At 45.7% G+C, this 20723-nt stretch overlaps 1 protein-coding gene across 3 annotated transcripts in view; it reads right to left on the reverse strand.

Annotated features, from left to right (window-relative positions):
* Nucleotides 1-12189: 12189 nt before the first annotated feature.
* Nucleotides 12190-20723, reverse strand: part of Ddo (D-aspartate oxidase) — a 22502-nt gene continuing 13968 nt past the window's right edge. For all 3 annotated transcript variants that reach the window (XM_023722306.1, XM_023722307.1, XM_004637493.2), the window contains exon 5: nt 12190-14096. In XM_023722306.1, the coding sequence (XP_023578074.1) occupies nt 13529-14096 (568 nt within the window). In that variant the 3' untranslated portion in view covers nt 12190-13528. The remainder of the gene's footprint in view (nt 14097-20723) is intronic.

Consider the following 20723-nt stretch of genomic DNA (forward strand, 5'->3'; position numbering starts at 1 on the left):
TAAGAAACTAGATTAATTAAAGGACTGAAAGAAAAGATCTGTTCTCTTTGAATTTTATACTTAGCAAACATACCTTTGAAAACTAAAAGTAAGATTTTCTAGTTATACAAACTTAAAATATTTTAATACCTCCAGAAGTACCATATAGGAAAAAACAAAGAGCCTAATTCAAAAGGCAAGAGAAGTTGTAGTATGCTCCTGGATGAACAATAAAGAGCTCTCAATGTGATAGTTATGCAGGACTATATAAAAGATGTATTAGACACCACCCTTCTTACGACCTTCACACCTGCTTTTCCTCCTTCCTGAAATGCCCCCACCTCGTGATATTGACATGGATCGTCCTTTCACTTCACACACTTCTGTTCAAGCACCACCTCTCCAGGGAGGCCTAAACAATGAGCTCAATAAAAAGTTATAGCCTTTGATCATTCATTTAAAACAGAAATTTTGGGCTGGCCAAGCAGCTCAACAGATTAAGATGACTGCAAGCAAGTGGAGCGTCTTGGGGTTTGATCCTCAGGCCTGGTGTGCTGGCCCTACCCCCCAACCCCAAGGCATGCTAAGATGGCAATCGAGACTGGGTGTGGTGGCACGTGCCTTTAATCCCAGCTCTTGGAAGGTTGTAAACAGGCAGATCATTATGAATCAGATTACTACTGAGACCCTGAACACCTAGTAGACTCTTTCCTAAAATACAAAAAAATAAAATAAAATAAAATAAGAAACAAAACCAGAAATTTTCCTCCTTCACAGAACATGACACCAGCTTACATTAGAGCATGTGAGTGTGCACCGTGTCTCCTGAAGATAGGCCTTGCCCATCATTCATTCCCGTTTGGGAATCTTGTCTGTCACGTTATTAGCATTTAATAAATATACCTTAATTTAATTAATGATTTAATTTTATTTGTCTGAGGCATCACCAATTTATATCCTGTAGCCTCCATGTATTACTTGGTGATATATTTCACTTAGCCCTGGTCAGATCTCACTGATATACTTCATCTAAAACCCACTCTCTGTTGGGAGTGGCTAAAGCTGGAAATCGGTCATACCTGTGAGGACAGGACAAGGCCTCAGTGCCTAAAGCAGTCAGGCAACTCAGTCTTGAGAAAAGCACCCCGCCTGGTCCATGTCAGCTATTTTTCACTAGGCAACCTTGTGTCACATGACATGAACTGCAAAGGTATAAATAAATGTCCCTACTGTTGTTCAGGGGTCTGTTGCCAGTCAGGCAGATGGGCCACCACCTGACCCAGCTCTTGTTTTCTTGTCTATCTTTTCCTCATTCCTGTTGCTCGTTTCTCCCCAGAGTACAGCGAGAGACTAACAGAGTCTTACAGCTCTCCTCAAGCTCCTTCTCTATCATGTATTTCTCACTTATTATCAGCAAAAGATTTTGCTGCCTACCCAAGGCCTTCAGGTGAGAATTTCATTAGAATCTTTGGCCACATCTAAAAGTGTTCCCACGCCCACCTCCTCCCTTGCTAGCTGTTGCAGGAGAAGAGCTCTCTCTGCTGTTCCCCTCCCTCACCCTCCCAGGGGCCTTGTACATCACTTAATCTTCTGTGGCTTGGGTCTTCAGTCTTCCTCATTCTAAGGTGGATTTCCTGCAGCATTTCCCGTATCGCATCTTAAATGTTCACATTCCTCAGAAACCAACAGACAAGCTTCCTGGAAGAGCTGTTGTATGTGTGTCTGCTGTTTGCATTCTTCATCTGAGAAGTGTGTATTCAGGAAGGAAACTGTTCAAAAGGAAGGAACGCTGGGCTGAGCGAAAGGAGAAAAGAAAGAAGGAAGGGAAAAGAAATATAGATGCATATATACAGGATAGCTGGGATAACTGTACTGCTGATTTCTGCTGCTCTATTGAAAGGAACAGTTAATGCTTAAATTTTCTTTCTCCTTTTTATTTTTTTATAATTTATTTATTTATTTTTTGCAGTACTGAGGACTGAACTCTGGGCCTTGTGCTTGCCAGGCAAGCACTTATTCTATTGGGCTATCTTTGACCAATTTTGCATGCTTATATCTGATAATCTGACCAATTAATTTGAAGAAAACAATGTGCAATATAACAACCATTATTGAATTCTTATCATTTTGTTTAGTGAAATTCTATATCATTACAATTTTTTAAACTATTTTTTGTATTCTCTTTCTCTTTCTCTCTCTCTCTCTCTTTCCCTCTCCCCCACCCTTCACCCCAGGGTCTCACTGTGCAGTTTGGGCTGGCTTTGAGGTCACTTTTGTAGCCCCAGGCTGGTCTTGAACTCCCAGAGATCCTCCAGTCTCAACCTCCCGAGTGCTGAGATTACAGGCATGTGCCATGATGCTGGGTTTTAGGGCTGCCCTGTGGGCACTGGGGGATCCAGGGCCGAGAGCACACAGCATACAGGGCCAGGGTTTGCACTTGGGTCCTTGTGCTTGCCAGGTGGGTGTGTATGCCTCTGAGCTATCTCCCTGACCCCTATGTTTTGTATTTTCTTCAAAAATTAAAAGAAAAAGAATTGTCATCATTTGCCGTGTCCATTTCCATACAATATATTCAGGCTTTGATCCTTTGTGTGTTAATTTCCACATGCAATTCCCCACTGAAGTTGCTCTTGGTAAAGTCCCTTTTAGGGTTTAAGTCTAAAATGTCCCCTTGCAGTCTCTGGCTCAGAAGTGGACCTTTGGAAGGGGCTGGATTGTAGCGGTGGTGTATGCAGCAGAGGATTAGTCTACTGACCTCATAAGGGACCGTGTGGCTCCCCCCGCCCCAGGCCTGGCAGAAGGTAGGACCCCTGCTTGCACCTCCTCCTCTCTTTCTCCTGGCTACCACCAGCACAGCTTCTCTCGGCTATTCCCTTCTTGGATCCAGCCAGCCACGGGCTGAAACGCACTGGAACTGGGAGCAAAATAAATCTCTTCTGTAAGATGCAGGCATTGGGGTATTTCGTCCCGCGATGACAAAGTGACTAACTGAATACCTAGTATCCTAAATACTGAAGACACAAAGTTGTTTTCTTTCCTTTTTCACATTATTCTTTTTGAAAATCATACAATTATAGTTTTATAGTACATAATATGATTGTTGTAAGTCTGTGTATAGTAGAAAGTACACTTCTCCCACAATTGTTCCTTAAAACAGCATTTTTACACTTCCCTAAAATACAAAAAAAAAAAAAAAAAAGCCAGCATTTTTAGGGAAGAATGGCTAACATTTTGTGAGTATTTCTATAGGAACAGAATGTAAGTGTAGGGACCCAGGTTCGATTTCCAGCACCACATGCCACGGTGACCCTGACCCAGGCACACCAAGCCGGCCACCAAGTCCGGGCAGTGGTGGCGCCTGTAATGCCAGTGCAGGGGAGGCTGAAGATAGGAGGATCACTACGATCCCGAGCGGCCTTGTGAGACCCTGTACCAAATAAAAAGAAAATGAATGAATAAATAAAAAATAGAAGGGAAGAGGGGAACAACAGAGACTGAAAAGTTTTCACATTAAACCAGGCATAAAACCTCAGACTGAAGGACAGAAAAAGATAAATTCAAGTCAGGTGTAGGGGCACACACAGCCTCTAAGAGGCTGAGCCCAAAGGATCACACAAGTTTGAGCCTGGACGGGCCAGTTCAGCAATATAGCAAGCTGTCTCAGAAACAAACAAGGGCTGGGGGTATAGCTCAGTGTGAAGACCTGGGTTAAATCCCTTGTATAAAGAATAAATAAATACAGGTGAAAGAAAGAAAGGGAAAAAGGTGGTCCATATACACCAGAAAATATGCTTAAAGATAAGCCACAGGACGCAGAAATGTCAGTTACCTATCACAAGCCAATATGAGACGACAGCACATCCTTTAGTGAGAGCCAGAAAATACTGGAGTGATGACAATCTCAAGATGTGAATCATTTCAAACCTAAAACGCCTTACACAGCCAGCGTAACAATAGAAGTGGGATCAAAACAAAGGTGATCGAAAACAAAGATCATTTTCAATGCAAGAATGTTTAACAGCCATGTGGCCCTTGAGGAAAGACCACTCTAGGAAGGACACCGAGCTAATTCAAAGGCAGAAGTGAGATGCAAAAGGTAATGGCTAAGTCACACAGACTCGGATGTAACATGTACAATATAGTCTGGGCTTGTAACCGTATATATAAACAAATGTATGAATGTATCTGAAGAGTTGCTGATTTTTAAAATTAACAATACCTGCTGCTGCTTCACCCCAGCCACAGGGAGGCTGAAGTGAGAGAACTGCAGGTTTAAGATCTGCCTGAGCCACACGGGAGGTCTCATCTCAAAAAAAAAAAGTAAGTAACAACAGCTGAAGATGAGAGAGGAGCCTGTAACTACAGCGCTCTTAAGAGTCTTGTGCTTATCGGAAGAGAAATGGCGATGCTAATTTTAGACTTTTTAAGTCAAGTATGCATGTGAAGTATTGTAGGGCAAGTCCTAAAAAGCACAGACAGAAAAGAGGTCGGGGAAGAGGCCACTGTGGGAGAGTAGAAAGGAGGGAAACGAGAGGGAGAGAGGAAAGGAAAAAGACAAAACATGGAGCAGGGGAGTGAAGGAGGAGCAATTTGTTAACCAGTGCAGGAGTAAACAGGCCTAAAAAAGACTTAATGAACTTCAGAACGGGGGATGGTGGTTTAAAAGTAATAGATCACACAGGGCGCCTTGTCCAGGATGCCGAGCCAGCCACAGTGTGAAGGGTATGATTAGTTCGGGTCTGATCTCTGCAGGACTGTTGTGGTTGTTGAACTTTTCACGTTTTCATTAACATGTTTGCCTTATATAATGATGGCTTTCATCACGGGGAGCTGGTCTGCGTACACAGCACAGCTTAATTCTTGTCTTCCCCTCCTGCTCTCTCCCCACTCCCTCCTCCATCTCCTGGTCCCCTTTCCATTTGCAAAAGAGCTATCTCCCTGCTTCCTATTGTTTATCTTTTATTTTACTCTTTAGACAAGCAGTCTAAATAGACAGTGGGAGGAAAGGCTGGATTCAGATAAGCTGAGGCAAGCTTTTGTTGTTGTTTTTGTCTTCTTGTGACAAGATATCATGAAGTTGAGGCTGACTTTGAGCTCACTTTGTAGCCAAGGCTGGTCTCAAACTCACAGTGATACTCCTGCCTCAGCCTGCCACCAACTGGCCTGTGCCACCATGCCTAGTGAGGCAAGCTTTGTAAGCCCCTTTCCCTCTCTTTTTTCACCTCAGAATCACTAGGGGAGCTTTTTAAATTCTTTTTAATTTATTTGTGTGTGTGTGTGTGTGTGGCCAGTTCAGCCCACCAGGGGGCGGGGCTGGCTGGCATGTGGTGCTGGGGGATTGAACCGCGGTCCCTGTGCTTTAGCTAAGCTTGTTCTAAGTAGGTGCTTTAGACCACTGAGCCATTTCACCAGCCCTGAGGAGCTTTTTAAAAATACTAACTTATGAGTCCTGTTCCAGACCTACTTACTCATAATCAGATGATAGAACCTAGAATACATATTTCTAAGATTTCCTCTGCTTTTTTCCTGGTGCAAGCAGCAAGTCTGGTCCAAAAGGGCAGGAAGTAGGGAGCTGATGACACCTAAGTAGGAGCTCAAGTTTACAAGGAAGCAACCTGAGGTTCAACCTGGACTCTTGCTATCTAAACAGAAACCAACAATGTACCCAGCCCCAGGCAGAAGGGAGCCACATCAGCAAAGCTTGCCCCAGCCATAATGATCACAAGGGCTCAGGCCTCCCAACTCCAGCCGTGGTTCGCAGGGGCTCGCTGTCTCTGCATGGATGACTGGGGATCTCCCACACAGACAGGCTGAGCACTGAGCCCACAGGCTTGGGGACCATCCCAGTGGGCTGGGTTTCTATGCATGGCCAGGGTTCACCATCTGCCTTCATCCCAACCCAGGTCTCTCCCTAGTCCAGGGGCTCAGGTGGTGGAAGATGCAGGTTGCTGAGCCTAAGCCCAAGTTACTGGAGTATGTGCTTGGCAAAGTCTAGGAACTGGTCCCCAGCCCTTCCTGTCCACGAGAAAGTTTTCAAAAATACCCACTCCCAGGAGCTGGAGAGATGGCTCAGTGGTCTAAAGCACCTACTTAGAACAAGCTCAGCAAAGCACAGAGACTGCGGTTCAATCCCCCAGCACCACATGCCAGCCAGCCCCGCCTCCTGGTGTGCTGAGCTGGCCACACACACACACACATAAATAAAATTAAAAAATACCCACTCCCAGATCCCACACTCTGTGAGATTCTTTTTTTTTTTCTGTACTGAGAATTGAACTCAGGACCTGGCACTTGCCAGGCAAGTGCTTGTGCCACTGAGCCACAGCCCAGGTCTGCAACAGGACTCAAGCATTTCTCTAAAAAAAAAAAAAAAAAATCCAGATGATTCTTATGGGTAGAAATCTAGACCTGTGGTTCTCTATCCTCAGTGCACATCAAAATCAAGACATGATGAGAAGGCTTTCCCCACCATGCCTCTTTAGGACCTCCCAGTCCTCATAGCCCGGAGGACATGGGCATGGGCATCAGTTTGTTTGTTTCTGTTTTTAGTTCCCTGGGTAATTTTAATGCACAGCCAAGGGAAAACCAGACCCGGGAAAAGGCTGCTGGTGGCCAGCTGGACAGCACAGCCCAGGGATCAGGGCGGAAGGGTGACTCAGGAGGAACCTCCCCAGCAGGCTTTCTAGCTAGAGCACTTCCCAGATACAAGCCTGATGTTTTTATCTCGTATCTTGTTTCTCTTGCAGCTGGAGCCAAATTCCAAGCACTAGGCCTGGAGTTAGAACACAAAAGTCAAAGAGATAAAGCCCTAAGGCACTCGCATACAGGCAGCACCTTCTACTCATGATCATAGCTTAGGAGGCCAACGCCTGTGAGGCCTGCAGACCCGGGTGCGGCACAGATGTGGTGGCTATGCTCTGGCTGACTAGGTGATTCAGCTGCTTGAGGTCCTGAGGGCATGCACTGTGGTGCAGTCAAGCTCTGCGGCTGTAGGAGTAAATGGATTTTTACAGTCAGGAGGCCAACAAGAGGTCGTATGGAATGTGGTTCATTATTTTTCTTTTCCATTTTAAGCTGTGGCAATGTGTTCCCTGATGTTGCATTGTAAGTACTCACCCAGTCATTCAACAAACGTCATTAAATGCCAGGCTGGGCGTCTCCAGCTGAGTAAGAATAAGTCAGATGTGTCCCTGCCCGTAAGGGGCTTATAGCCTAACATAAGCAAATCACAACCTGTGCTTTTGTAAATAAAGTTCTACTGGAACACAAGCACGGCCATTTAACTTCGCACTTCACCTGAGCGCCCTCAGGCTTTAGTGGTAGAGTTTTGCCAGTCTGAGTCATTGACTGTGTGGCCCACGGAGCCTTAATTATTTTTGCTCTCATTAATGTCTCTTTAGAAAATCAGCGGGCTGACCTCAGGTCTAGTGGGTAGTTGACCTCTCCTTCTCCACCACAGCAATCCACTTTTTTAAAATAAGCTGATTTGGACAAAGGTTTTTTTGCTTGAAAGGAAGAAATTCACTTAAATCAACTCAAGGAGAAAGGGCAGTGGTGATAAAATATTTCCCCATAGAATCCACAGACAGGAAATTAAATACAGGCTTTGCTCCTAAAGTACAAGTCTGAACCACAACTCAATTCTGTTAAAGAACAAAGTCTGCATTAATAAGGTCTCCATTAATTATAAGAAGATCTTGAGCAGGAACGACTATGCTTGGGAGCTAGTACCATGTAAGAAAATACTGTGGCAAGAACAACGCAAACATTTCACTTGGATGACAGGAAAAGAAACAAAAACACTTTTAAGCTAAAACAGAAGTCACCAAATGCTAGATTTGCTCTGTGATGTTTAGATTTTACTCTTTAGCTACTGTCAAAGGACAAAATTATACCAATTTAGCCTAATGGTCTTAATTAGCTTTAATTTTCTATTCTAGAATCAGGCAACACTTCATTCCATGAAATAAAATAAGCATTCTGATGCACTGGGCAGAAGAGATTGGTTTTAGAGACAGAGAAGAGTTGAAGAGAGAAAAAAAATAAAAGAATTAAAAGCAGATTGGTAATTTCAAAATTACTGTCCCTCTAAAGTGAGAAAAATAGGAAACTACCTACCTGGTTCACATCCGCTTATTTTAGGTTGGCTGTTTTCAGGTAAAGATTAAGGCACAGGGGACCCTGTTAACATGGCAACTACAACAAGTTCCTGGTAGGCTTGGTGGCACCGAAGGCTGAGGCAGGAAGAAGGGAAGTTCCTGGCTATCCTGGGCAACTTAGTGAGACTCAAAAGAAACAACTTAGTGACACTGTCTAAATAAATAATAGGGACTGGAGATGTATTTTAGTGACAAAGCAACCCTGGCTCACTGCCCCATGCTAAAAAAGAAAAAGAAACTGTTCTGTTGTAGAAATTTGGCTGTTGATGCTCTTATCCTGATTTCTCTGATTCAACTTGACAAACTGGAACTTTAGCAAGAGTGACTCCATTCTGAGTTTTAGTTTGGTCTATTCAGGCTGATGCAGGAATTGAATCCAACACATTGGTGTCCTATTTAATACTATAAAAAGCAACCTCACTGCAAGAAAAACAATTTTTATAGGACTCTGAAATTCTGCACTTTACATTCCCTTCTCATCGTCGAAGTAGTGTACTTTCCCCAAATGTACAATTTCTAAGGAATGCAGAATTGATCATGTAGTCAGACTGCAAGAGACTGGTCAGATGGCAGCAGGACGACCTCAGGCTGTTCTCTATGACTTCACAGACCTGTAGGTTCCTTCACTGGGCTTTGGTCTCTGCTCTTCTCTCCTACCTCGCTTCCTCTGTGTAAGTTTTCTGGACTGTCAGCATTTAGTAGGCATGTCTCCAGAGCCTGCCATCACCAGGGTAACAGTTGGGGCTTGGAGGGTTATAGTGTCCCTTACTACAAATTGTTCATCTGACCAGTTTAACTCAATTTATAGCTTGATACTTTTAGTAGAGCTAAAATGCTTAATCCTAATAGTGCCCCCAAGCCAAAAGACACATTCTTCAGGTTCTCTTGCATCTTAATATAACCCTGGGGTTAAACCCTATGCAATGATACATAAAACAAAAATGTATGGGAGTCTTCTGGGCCCCTTTCTTAGGGTGGAGGGCATAATGGTGTAATGGCTGGAGCTGCTGCAACCATCTTGGACCATGAGCACAATGGCCACACCCCTGACGTAACAATATGAGCAACCTGTATCACCGATGACCATGGGTGACCAGTTCTACGTTTCCCAGGAAAAGGGTCTTGGGCAGAGGAAGGAGACCAGTGGGCACATGCACCACCATGGCTCTGTTCCATTGCTAGACCAGCTGGTGTATGCAAGAAAATGTTACAATCTGTGGAAAGTTTGAGGGTGGGCTGACAATGCTCATGTGCCAGGGTAAAAATTCTAATTCCCAAGCAAAAGGCTCTGGGAGTTGGGTTGTAGGCCAGGTTGGCAGGTCTCCTGAGCAGATGGAAGTCAACTGTTCTGCTAATAATTGAAGAAATATTAGTTATATTTTTAAGGGATCTGGTTAACTCATTTCCTTAGGCTACTTAGGGCTATGATTCTTAGGCAGCAAAGTCAGTTAGGATAATAAAGCCCCCAGGCCTGCTGGCAAACCGCTGAGACTCTTCAAGAAGAAAGGCACCCAACTAAATGATGTCCTGAGGAAACGGGCTTCAAATGTGTCTCCATCCTTCACCCCCTTGAGAATAAAGATGAGAGGAAGGAGGGGGACTACTGCAAGGGTTCCTCCAGCCATTTCAAATATTTGACAGGTTTGGAGTCCTGGAGCATGTTTCCAAGAACTACAACTCCCGGAAGGCATAGGTCCCACCATTCTTTAATGGAGAAAAATTAGTTCAAATATTGACTGATTTGAGAGCTCCTAGTCTATAAAAGGAAGAATATGTGTCATTTTTAAAACATACTTGTGTTCTACACAACCACAGCTGAGCAGATTATGGCCCTTCTGTTCAATCTTTTTACTTCCAAAGCAGTAGAACTTCAGAAGTCCGGACATGGCCTGTAGCTGATCTGCAGAGGAAGCACTGTGCTGCTGATGCTGCTTGCTTCTCGGTCTCACACACGCAGTCCGCACGCATGGAATACAGAAGCCACGCGCTGGACAGCAGGGATAGAAGAAGGAAATCAGCTCTCCTGGATGTTCAGAAAAGAACACGAATGTTCTGAAACTGAATATAAGACAGCACTAAGAAAGTAGTCCCTTACCAAGCAGTCACTTGGACCCCAGGGAAGACTTCCACTTCCAGAAATGGAGGCCCTTTGTGGAAATTTAGGAAGACCACTTGTGGTGGTTAATTTCTTGTCAACTTGCCTGGGCTAAGCTGCCCAAACAGCAGTTAATGTGCCCTTTCTGGGTGTGTCTGTGGTGTCAGGTTGGAAGGGATAATCATCTGAGGCAGTAGGCTGAGTAGAGAAGGCTGTTCCTGCCTGTGGGGATGGGCACCAGCCTATCTGTGAGGGCCAGAGGGAACAAAACATTGGAGGATGGATTTCCTCTGTGTTTGAGCTGGGACACCTGTTTCACTCTGCCCCCAGAAATGGGCATTCAGGGCTTTCACACATCACACTTTCTCCCTGGACTCACCTGGTTCTTGGGCTTCAGGCTGGATCCATGCCTCCTGCCCTCCTGGGTCTCATCCTGCAGACAGCAGAAAGTGGCACATCCCAGCCTCCATAATCATGCAAGCTCTCAGTAGGTCTCACTCAGTATGTCTATGTGTGAACTATTGGTTTTGTTTCTCCGGAAAAATCCACCAGACAGATGAGAGAAGCAAAGTCCATTTCTTGAGAGCCTGCTGAAGAGTGCGCTACAACCACGTGCACTCAACAGTGACACAAAGACAGGGACAGCTTTGAAACAGAAAGATGAAAGGCTTTGGATGGGGGACTTTTAGTATCTGGAGCCAAGAGGAGGATTACCTAGAAGGAGGGTGTCCTGGTAAGCAGGGCATACTTTGCTTTCTGTAGCTAGTGCTAAATTAGAAGGGGGTAGGGGGTGAGAGACAGCTTGAGGAATGCTACTGGTTGTTGTTTACATCCTAGCTACTGTGTGCCAATTCTTTAGCCTTCTGGATTGTTGCTAGAGATAGCAATCCAGCTTCCTGCGTGTCTGGAGCCCAGCAGGCCAGCTTCTTCAAGTGTGTATTAGAATGGGGGAGCTGGTTTCCAGGTCAGATGCTGCAGGTTGTGGGCCAGAGCCACGGCCCTGGTCCATAAGCACATTCGGTCTCATGTTCAGACAGAAGCACAGTCGTCTCTGAGCAGCTGACTGATAGCCAGTGTGCTGATTCCCAGGGTTGCTGGAGAGCTGCTTGGGGGCAGCTGATTCCCCTAGGCCGCCTAGCCCAGACTGCCTAAAGATGCAGATGCTCCTGTAAGCACATCCTCAGCTTTGCACCAGGGAGGCAAAGAAGGGCAGGAAGCGCAGTGGTTAGGGTAGGGGCGGAGCTCTAGAATAGACAGAAACCCTTCTGTGACAATCAAACCAGCCATTGGACTTCTCTGTCGGTTTTGAGCAAACTTTGAGTTGCCACTCCCTCCTCCTCCAAAGATTCTGACTTACTTCAGCAGGGCTGGAGGTCAGCCGCGCTTCCTAGGTGCTCCTGAGATGTTGCCCAGATTGGCAGCTAAAAACCAAAACACAGGAGCAGATGTTCATCAATCAGTGCCCTTGCGCTTGCCAGGGAGGCGCTTATTCCACGGAGCCATCTCCCCGGCCCCAGTCAGTGCGAGTGGAACTGGGGCTGTGGCCTCGGCGGCGTCCTGCACCTCTCAGTCCTGTGACACTGCCGGTGGGAGCCTGAAGAGCAGGAGCCAGACCCAAGCTGCAGACCGTCAGAGGCCAGAGTGCGCCAGCATGTGCAGCTCGAGATCGCAACGTCCACGCCACGACGTGCGAGCATGCGCGCGCCTGAAACCTCTGTGCCATTTCTGAGACCGAACCTCGTCAGCGCAGCAGCCCTTGCTTTTATCTTTATACATTGAAACACTTATCTCCTCCTTTAAAATATATACCACTCGCCTAGTATGTGTGATGAGTTCATGTATTTTCAGTCTGTTGACATGATTCTCACATGCTTTAAATAGAATAATTGAAATTTGACCATATAAACTCTAAACCCTGAAAGAGAGAGAGAAAAACAAAAATCACTCGTACTCTCTACACAGTATCTATTTTTTTATTTTTAGTCGAACTAAATTTTCCAATGTACCAGGTTAATCTGAGTTGATACAATACCGTCCCCTGGTGGACAGCTATAGAAAGGATCCTGTGCTTGATTTAACTTGAGAATTTTAATAGGTCATCTAACATACTGGTGCCTCCGCATCCCCAGCAGAATGCTCTCTACGAATAAAATCGCAGCAGAAACCCAAAAAATAAAATAATAGAAACAGAGGTGTGCCAGGAGCTTTGTTTTTCTTCCATTTTTGCTGTCGGTTTTTATATCCTCCCCAGGGTAGGCAAAATAGAATTTTTTTACCACCAAACATGTCATCTCCTCCAAATTAAAATTATCATTTCTTCTTAAGCTTTTTTACTATGGTGAATAGCATCTCTTTTATCATCCACCCAAGGAAAATCCCACCTGAGAGTTCACGACACATAAACAAGTTCAAAGGCTCTGTGAAAACCTGAATAGAGAAATGGGGTTCAATTGATTTAAGCCTGCAGTTCCCAGACTCATTTTATCATGAGACACATTGCCCTCCTGCCTAATACTGTTTAATAACCTCCAGGATATTTTTGGTTATACATCATTTGGAATGGTTGCTCCACCTCAATCAGAAAATTGACTCTTTGGCTGCTCGTACTATTCAATCTTCAAAAGTGCTTAGGCAAAGTCAGCCGCACCGTGAGTCAGCTCGCAGTCTCTTGTAGGAATGAAATATACAACCCAGAGAGGGTGGACCCCAGGCAGCTGCTGAATTAATGCCACATCCACAGGCCACATCGTCTCTGTCTTCTGCCTTCCTTGCTGGCTGTGGGGCTCTGCACAGCCGCTGCACTAACAATAGCCGTGATCTAGCTGTATCTACAATTAAGTGCACCAAGCCTGCACTGAATGAGCACTATTGATTTTTTAGAGGGATGATGATGCTCATCTGGCTATAACTGAAAAGGGTCATTCACAGCTCTGCAACTAATATGATTTAGGTTTTTTCCGAGTTGTGTCCTCTCGTGAATTTATGAGCCAAAAGCATCAAAACTTTACAGCATTCAGCATTCATGCAAATCATCATAGAGCCTCAGACACTAGATCCAAAACAAATCTTACTCTGTATCACCAGCATTTTTAACAAGCATACTGCTTCACGCCCTATGCTCATAATGCTAGGCTTCCTAAGCCTGCAGATACACATTGCATCATTTCTTTTTCCAAAAATAAGGAATATCTAATTAAATTTTCATGGCATAGAAAAATTATTTGAATCTGTTTTGAAGCTTAAATTGTGCTTTGATCAATCATGTCTGAGGCTGTTAGCTGTCCTTTCATGGCATCTATAGCTTTGATGTTAGAGCCGGGGTCCTGAGGGCTCGGGCGCATTCGTTCACCAGCCTGGCAGCCTCCAGAGCACAGCCCCAGTGCACTGAGACACCGCCGCTCCCGTGGCCGTAATGGTGGACCACACACAGCCTCCGCCCATCTCTGGCCAGGGCCTCTTTCTGCAGGAGTATGTTTGATCTGCCAGGCCGCAAGCCCACCCTCTCCTTCATGCTGCAGGCCCTGCGCAAGGATGGCTCCAGAGCACAACATCTGGAGAAAATATCCCTGCTGATTTCTGCATCTGGGGCCAGATTCCAGTCTCCTTTTTGCCTAGTTCCACCCAAGGTGACATAGGATGCCCCAGGGTAAATATACGTCAGCCCAGTCCCATCTCGGATAAAATGCTTCACCCAGGGGGCCTGCACTTGGAGTATTTGGCCCCTCACAGGGAAAACCATTGAGTCTCCCACAAGCTCTCGACTTCCCAAGCCTGAACAGTTGACCACGATGTCGAAGGAGGGTTGGAGCTCCCACAGGTCTTCTACTCGCCGGCGGAGGAACAGGCCTCCATGCATCTTCAGCCTGGGGAGGAGAGACAGCGAGGTGAGACTTAATAGCCACCTGCCCAGCCACTCCCAGGAAGTGAAGGACAGGAATACAGGAACCGAAGTGAGGGGATGAACAGGCACCCCAGGAGCTTCAAAGGCCCAGGTAGATCAAATTCCAGCCAGCAATTGCCTCACATCCTTAGAAACCAAGGATTCTGAAAGTTGACCCCCAATGGAACTTACAGTATTTTGAAAAACAAAAACAAAGGACATTGTATGCTGCCCCCCTAAACATCTTTTAGTATACAGTTCTGTGATCCTAAGCACATCGTGCTGCGGTGCAGCCATCACCCCCATCTACCTCCAGTATGTTTTTCAGCATGCAGAGTAGAAACTCCAGAGCTATGAAGCAATAACCACCAGGGACCTTGGCGTCTTCACCTTGTATTCCTACAGCTGTACTCACAAGTCACTTGCAATGTATCAGCTGTTCTGCTCAACAGATACAGGGTGGAAGCCTAGGCATGAGGTGCTGCTAAGAGAGACAAAATCTGTGCGACATCACACCATTCCATAGGTATGACAAAGACAGTGTGGATAATGTGAGTGGCTGCTGAGGTGAAGTACACTCTAAACAGTGTGTGTGTGTGTGTGTGTGTGTGTGTGTGTGTGTGCGCTCTACCCCACCCCCCAACAGTAGAGGGCAGGGCAGCAGGGCAGCAGGGCAGCAGTTTTGAGCACCACCTGCCTTCAACACCAGATAAACAGAGGTTTCATGAGAAGGAAAAATGGACAGAAACTTCAGGGGTAAAACCACCACGACACCGCTGAAGAAGTGTAAACGACAGCCTGGTTTGCTCACTGATTTTAACTCAGAGGCTGCCTCTTACTTCATGGTGATCTGAGCCTGCTCTGTACATAGGCAGAATGAATGGGTATTTCAAGTAGCAATGCCCCCCCCCCCATAATAGAGCTGAAGTTCTAGGTGTGGGCCTTTTGCCCTACACATCCTCGCTTGTTATTCTGAAAATCTGTGGAAGACTGCACGAATTTACCAGAGACAAGAAAGCCAAAGCAACGCATCTGCAAACACCAATACTTTAAGATCACAGAGAACAAAGGAGGCCTTCAATATAACTAACTGTGGTTAAAAAAGAGAGTAGGCCAGGGCAATGTAGCAAATTTCATGTGTGCAAGTTTTCAGCTCTCTCAGTGAAACAAACAATTGACAGTTTAGATTATGTTTTTTAGATGTACAATAATAGATAAGCTCTTTTAAAGACATAATAACACTGAAAATTGTTTCATTTTTATTTTCTTAATATTGGCATAGAAAGAAGAGTAAATTAGAAGCCGAGCGTGGTGACACACGTCTGTAAACTCAGCACTCTGGAGACCAAGGCAAAAGGAGGGTGAGTTTCAGGATAGCCTGGCTTACATAGTAACCTACAGAGACCCTCCTCTCAAAACAACCAATAGAAGAAAAAGAAGAGGAGGAAGAAGAGGAGAAGGAAAAAGAATGAACTGGGTTGTTTTTTTTTTTTGTTTTTGATTTTTAGGGAACAGGGGATTGAACTCAGGCCCTTGCGCTTTCCAGGGAAGCGCTTATTCCACTGAGCCATCTCCCCAGCCCCAACTCCTTCACTTCTAATGTGGGAAGATTATTACTGGCTTTATAGGTATAACAGAAAATGCCCCCCTCCAACCAGTATATTTCAGTTTCTTAGTTGCCTGGGTGATAGCTCCTGTTCTTGTTCCAGTTTCTTCTGTCTCTTAGAAACTGCTGGCCACTGTGATGCACAGCTGGTCACTTTGACGCACATTGTATAAAGCGATCTGCCGCTAGCAAGCCATCCTGCCTTTGAGATCACAGCCTAATATTTTGGGAATGATCCTGATCAGTGCTGCTCAACGTAAATAAATCTGCCTCCAAACCTGGGTATTGTTTCAGCGTTTCTGCTGGCTGTAGCATCTGGTGCATTGGCCAGCGAGACCAACTGTGGTCCCCTCCAGGTCCCAATGGGAAGGAGCACTCTCAAGATTCCTCAAGTAGGGGGCCTGCCCCTTAGCTCAGTTCTTTAAGTGGCTGCTTCAACGAAGCAGTCAGGCTCAGGTTGCTGTGGTTCGATCCTCACAACTCAAGCCAGCCAAACCTGCCCTGAAGGCATTCGGAACAAAAAAAAAAAAAAAAATGATTCCTCAAGTCCCCTTGGAGATTTGGAGTAGGACTCCTGGCTCCCTGCTCGAGGGGCTCACATTGAATCTGAAAGGGAGGAAGACATACTCTGTCTGTCTGCTTCTGATTAAACCCTTGGGGGCATTCCAGTTAGTCTGTCAGTCCTGCCCAGTTCAAGCAGAAAGAGAGCTTTATCAGCTCTCATTTGTTAAGGCCACCCTCAAGGGAAGGGGGGTTGGAATGTTCAGCATCTGATGGCCTGCTGAATGAGTGAGTGGACTGGATAACATAAACAACAGGCCGCTCCAACAATAGTGCACTAAGACTGCAAAGCCCTGGTCATGGTGGCTAAGTGGGCTCTCACCTGTGGGTCTGTGGTGATCGACATATGGCATAATGGAGGCCGTGAACCTTCCTTAGCCAAGTCCCACCAAACCCCCTCAAAGGCCATGACCAGGAGGGCATCTGAATGGTCTTGCTCTGAGGGGCACCCACTCTTTGTCTGTGGTGCCACTGTTCAAGGGTGCACATCATTCACCATAGGGAGATACAATGGGAACTAATTAACTAAAACCCGCAGCTCCTGACTGCAGGAAAAGTGGCTTTTATGGGTTTAAAAATGAAACCAAACTGGCTCCTGCAACTCAAAGGAAAAAGAGGCCATTATTCCTGAGAATTTCACCTTGGAACTCTCATCAGCCATTGCGCCTGCTGCGAACACCTACAGCTTCATTCCCCACTCTTGACTCACATGTGTCCAGCCAACTGAACTGGTTCCAGTTAGCCATTGCCTGCGTTCTACCACAGAGGCTGTGCTCCAGAGCCTTCTGCTTCCATGGCTACCCCAGAAGACGCCATCATCTAGTGCCCTTCTGAGGTGACTGGCGACAATTCTTCCTGAGTTTCACATTTTGCATGAGAAAAAAAAAAACGGACTGTCAGCCCTGACAAATGAGTTGCACCCTTTTGGGCTTCAACAGATAAGACAGATGAGCTTTATCAAGAGCCCACAGTCATTGCAAAACTGAGGGACAAACATGTGACTTTCCTGGTGGGCAATGGAACAGAACTTTCTGTCTTGAAAAATTCCCGCTATCAAAGGTTACCATCATTGGGGTAATTGCAACTCTTGCTGTTGCCCTTTCTGCCAGACACAAATGTCAGCCTGGCAGGACATTGCCTTCACACCAAGCCTGTCAACCTCCCTCTTGTTTATCCTGCACTTTCAATGTTGACTGTTCTCTTAGAAGAAGATGATGCCTACATCGGTCTCTTCCCAGAGGCATTAACTAAGGGCTCACCTCAGGGCTTGGCCATCAACCATGTCACCTCACCCCCAATGCTGTCAGTTGTCTTGGGAAGCCCAAAGAGTCATCCAGCCACGCATCAGCCTGACAGGCTGGTGATCACCTTGCGCAAGTTCTCTGTGCCATCACAATGCACCCCTTGCCCTGCACGCTGTAGTTCCCAACCCATACACCCTTTTGGGACAGTTGTAGATTTAAAAGATGCCTTCCCCTGCTTGTGAGTTGCTCCCATCAGCCCCTTCTACTGAGAAAATGTCGCTTGGATTCAGTTGCCATATGGAGTTAAGAACTCTCTCATTTGTGGGGAGGCCTTAGCTGTCACAGTCCCTTGAGAAAAGAAACAATTAGGTTTCAAAACCGCAAAATGTTTATAGATTGTCCAACTGCTGAAATACACCTCTTCTGCCTATAAAGCCAGTTCAAGATCTTCGAGCTGCCAGTGCTGCTGTAATTGCCCTCCATGTACATTGCTTCAGTCTTCTGCCTGTGGTACACCTGTTTGAATCTAAAGAATGCCTTCTTCTGCTTTTGATTATCTCTAGCCCCTCTTTATCTTTGAATGGAAAGACCCCAGTTGTGGACTCAAAAGCCAACTGACCTGGACTCAACCTCTCAGAGGTTAAAAAACTTTATTTTTTAAACACTTCTGATTAGTGACACAAAAGCCCTGCTACAATATCTGGCAGAAACTGGTTACAAGAAAAACACTGGTTTTGCAAATTTCTTGGAGCTGCTGGTTTCTTGTGTTCACAGAAACAATAATGCTCACACACACTCTCAGTCCCTTGGAACACCCAGTGGCCCACCTGTGCAAACACTTGGACTCAGTCCCTCAGGGCTGCCTCCCCCTTGGCCTCCACGCTCTAACAGCCACTGGCCTTCTGATCAAGAAAGCTGACAAGATCCAAGTGGCCAGATGCCACATGCTGTGCTGGCATGAACTAAAAAATGGACCCCCTGACAGATACTGAGCATTTTCTCCGCTTACAGATGGAAGCAGCTCTGCTGGGAATGAAGTCCAACTAGCTGGATATGCTACGGTCACCTTGGACAAAGCTGCTTCGACCAAAAGTCTCCTGCAGAGACGATCTGCACAGCAAACTGCTCCCTGCTGCTGTTTGGAAACCTGACACTGGCAAAATAATCTGGTCCAGAGGCCTAAGCTCCCTCCGGGGATCTAATTGATCCAACTGACATCAATCCAGCCAGAAAAACTTTACCCAGTATTTCTAGAAGATGAGAGGGAGACCTGCCCCCACTGTTTGTTCTGCAAGGCAAGCTGCAGCACTGGCACTCAGACCCCTGAGGCAGCTCAGGCTTCAGCATCTGTGTCACAAGTGTCAAAAAGCCAGCCTTACATCTAGCTTCCCTAGACCTCTCATCTGAGCTCATTTTAAAGAGACTACACATTCAAAGCCCTGCTCTGGTTACTGCGGACACTGACCAGTCCACACACAGAGAAGTGTGAAGGCATTGTTCTCTAGATTGCTCCATGTCTATTCCCTTTGACTTTTGTGGTTTTCTTTTCAGTCTGCTTTCCCTCGTCCTTGCTGGCCTATTCCCCCTGCTCATTGTAGTTTTGTTAATTGACCTGGATTCTGTTTACCTAAGTCCTTGCTTCCGTGCCCCCTGCCAGCTGTGGGTTTTTGTTTTGTTTTGTTTTTCTTTTTCTTTTTGTTTTGCCTTAAATTCTATGAACAGTTTCTCCAAGAAAGTAGAACAATCAATCAAACACTTGAGCAAGATTTGATGAGCACCTAAGACACAGGGGACACTCTCCTAGATCAGATGAACTTCCTCACTACTTTTCCAGAGTAATGTTACAAAATAGGCCTAAAATATGTCTCTTCCTAAAAGCAATTTAGGGGAAAAGCTCTATAATAAGACAATCTTGGGGACCAAGGCTAAAGCCCATCCTGGGATCACTGACAACCCTCATGTGACCGCTTCTCATTGGACCTTGTCTCAAAAGATTTTATGTAATAGGCCCAGCAAGGATTTACCAGGGAAACTAACAGGGAAAATGTAGCAGAAAGCAGCCCCCACAGCCAATAGACTTCAGTTTTCTTGCGGCCCAGGTAAAGGTTCCTGTTCCAGTTCCTGTTGCTTCTGACTCTTAGAAATGGCCAGTCACTGTGAGGAATAGATCTGGTAGCCATGAAGGTACAATCTGATTTCTGGGGACCTCATTGGATGTGGTCTGTGACGTGTGAGCAGCTTCACCAGACCAGGTGCTTTGGGTGTGGCTCTGTGACCCTGCCAGGATAAAGGAGCCACAGCACTGTATCCACACCTCCCGAGGTCCCAGGTCCCCTTGGTATCTCCTCTCAGGAGTGAGGGCTCGAGGCCTAAGGCACTGATTCTGAGAGGACTGAGAAGCCTGAGCGCCACCTGGGCAGCCTGGGAGCTGAGGATTTGGAGCTGGGGGTGGGGTGGGCATTTCTCCCCGCTGTCCAGCAACGCCAGTCAGCTCTGAGCCCAAGGTGGGACCATGATCTTAAAGCTAGTTGGAATGGGAAAAATAGAGCAAGTGTTTGAGTCACTCTAGGAAGACAACTTGGGGAAGGCCAGGCTGCAAGATGCTGTGTGGAAGGACTTTATTAGACAGAGCACATTTGCGATGCCTTATGTAAGCACAGCGAAGCAGAGCCCATTTTTAAAATTACTCCTTGCTTTTAGTCTAAAGAATGATGCCTTAGTAACAGTGACCAGAAACTTATAGTCTGCTTGTCCAAAAACAAGAAAGAAAATTGTATCTCAGTTAGCAAGCAGTACTACCTATGGACACAGATTTACGGGGGAAAAACTTACTGCTTAAGGCAATTAAATGAATAGAGTCTAATTTTAACCTGGAAATATCATCTCACTGACAGTGATAGTCCTTACTTATTCCCTTGCAATGAAATAAACTGAGGTGAACAGTGGTATATGCCTGTAATCCTGGTTACTAGGGAGGCTAAAGCAGGAGGTTTGTGAGTTCTAGGCCAGCCTATGAAACTTAACAGGGCTGTATATCTCCCCCCCAAAAAAAAATTATAAAAGGACTGAGGGTAGAGCGCTATGGTAGAGCACTTTGTTAACATTCATGAGCTCCTGAATTCAATTCCTAATACTATAATAAAAATAATAACAATAGCCAATCACATTTTACTTCTTTTTTTTTAAATTTTATTTATTT

This window comes from Octodon degus, unplaced genomic scaffold (genome assembly GCF_000260255.1).
Source record: "Octodon degus isolate 3935 unplaced genomic scaffold, OctDeg1.0 scaffold00090, whole genome shotgun sequence".
NCBI lineage: Eukaryota > Metazoa > Chordata > Mammalia > Rodentia > Octodontidae > Octodon > Octodon degus.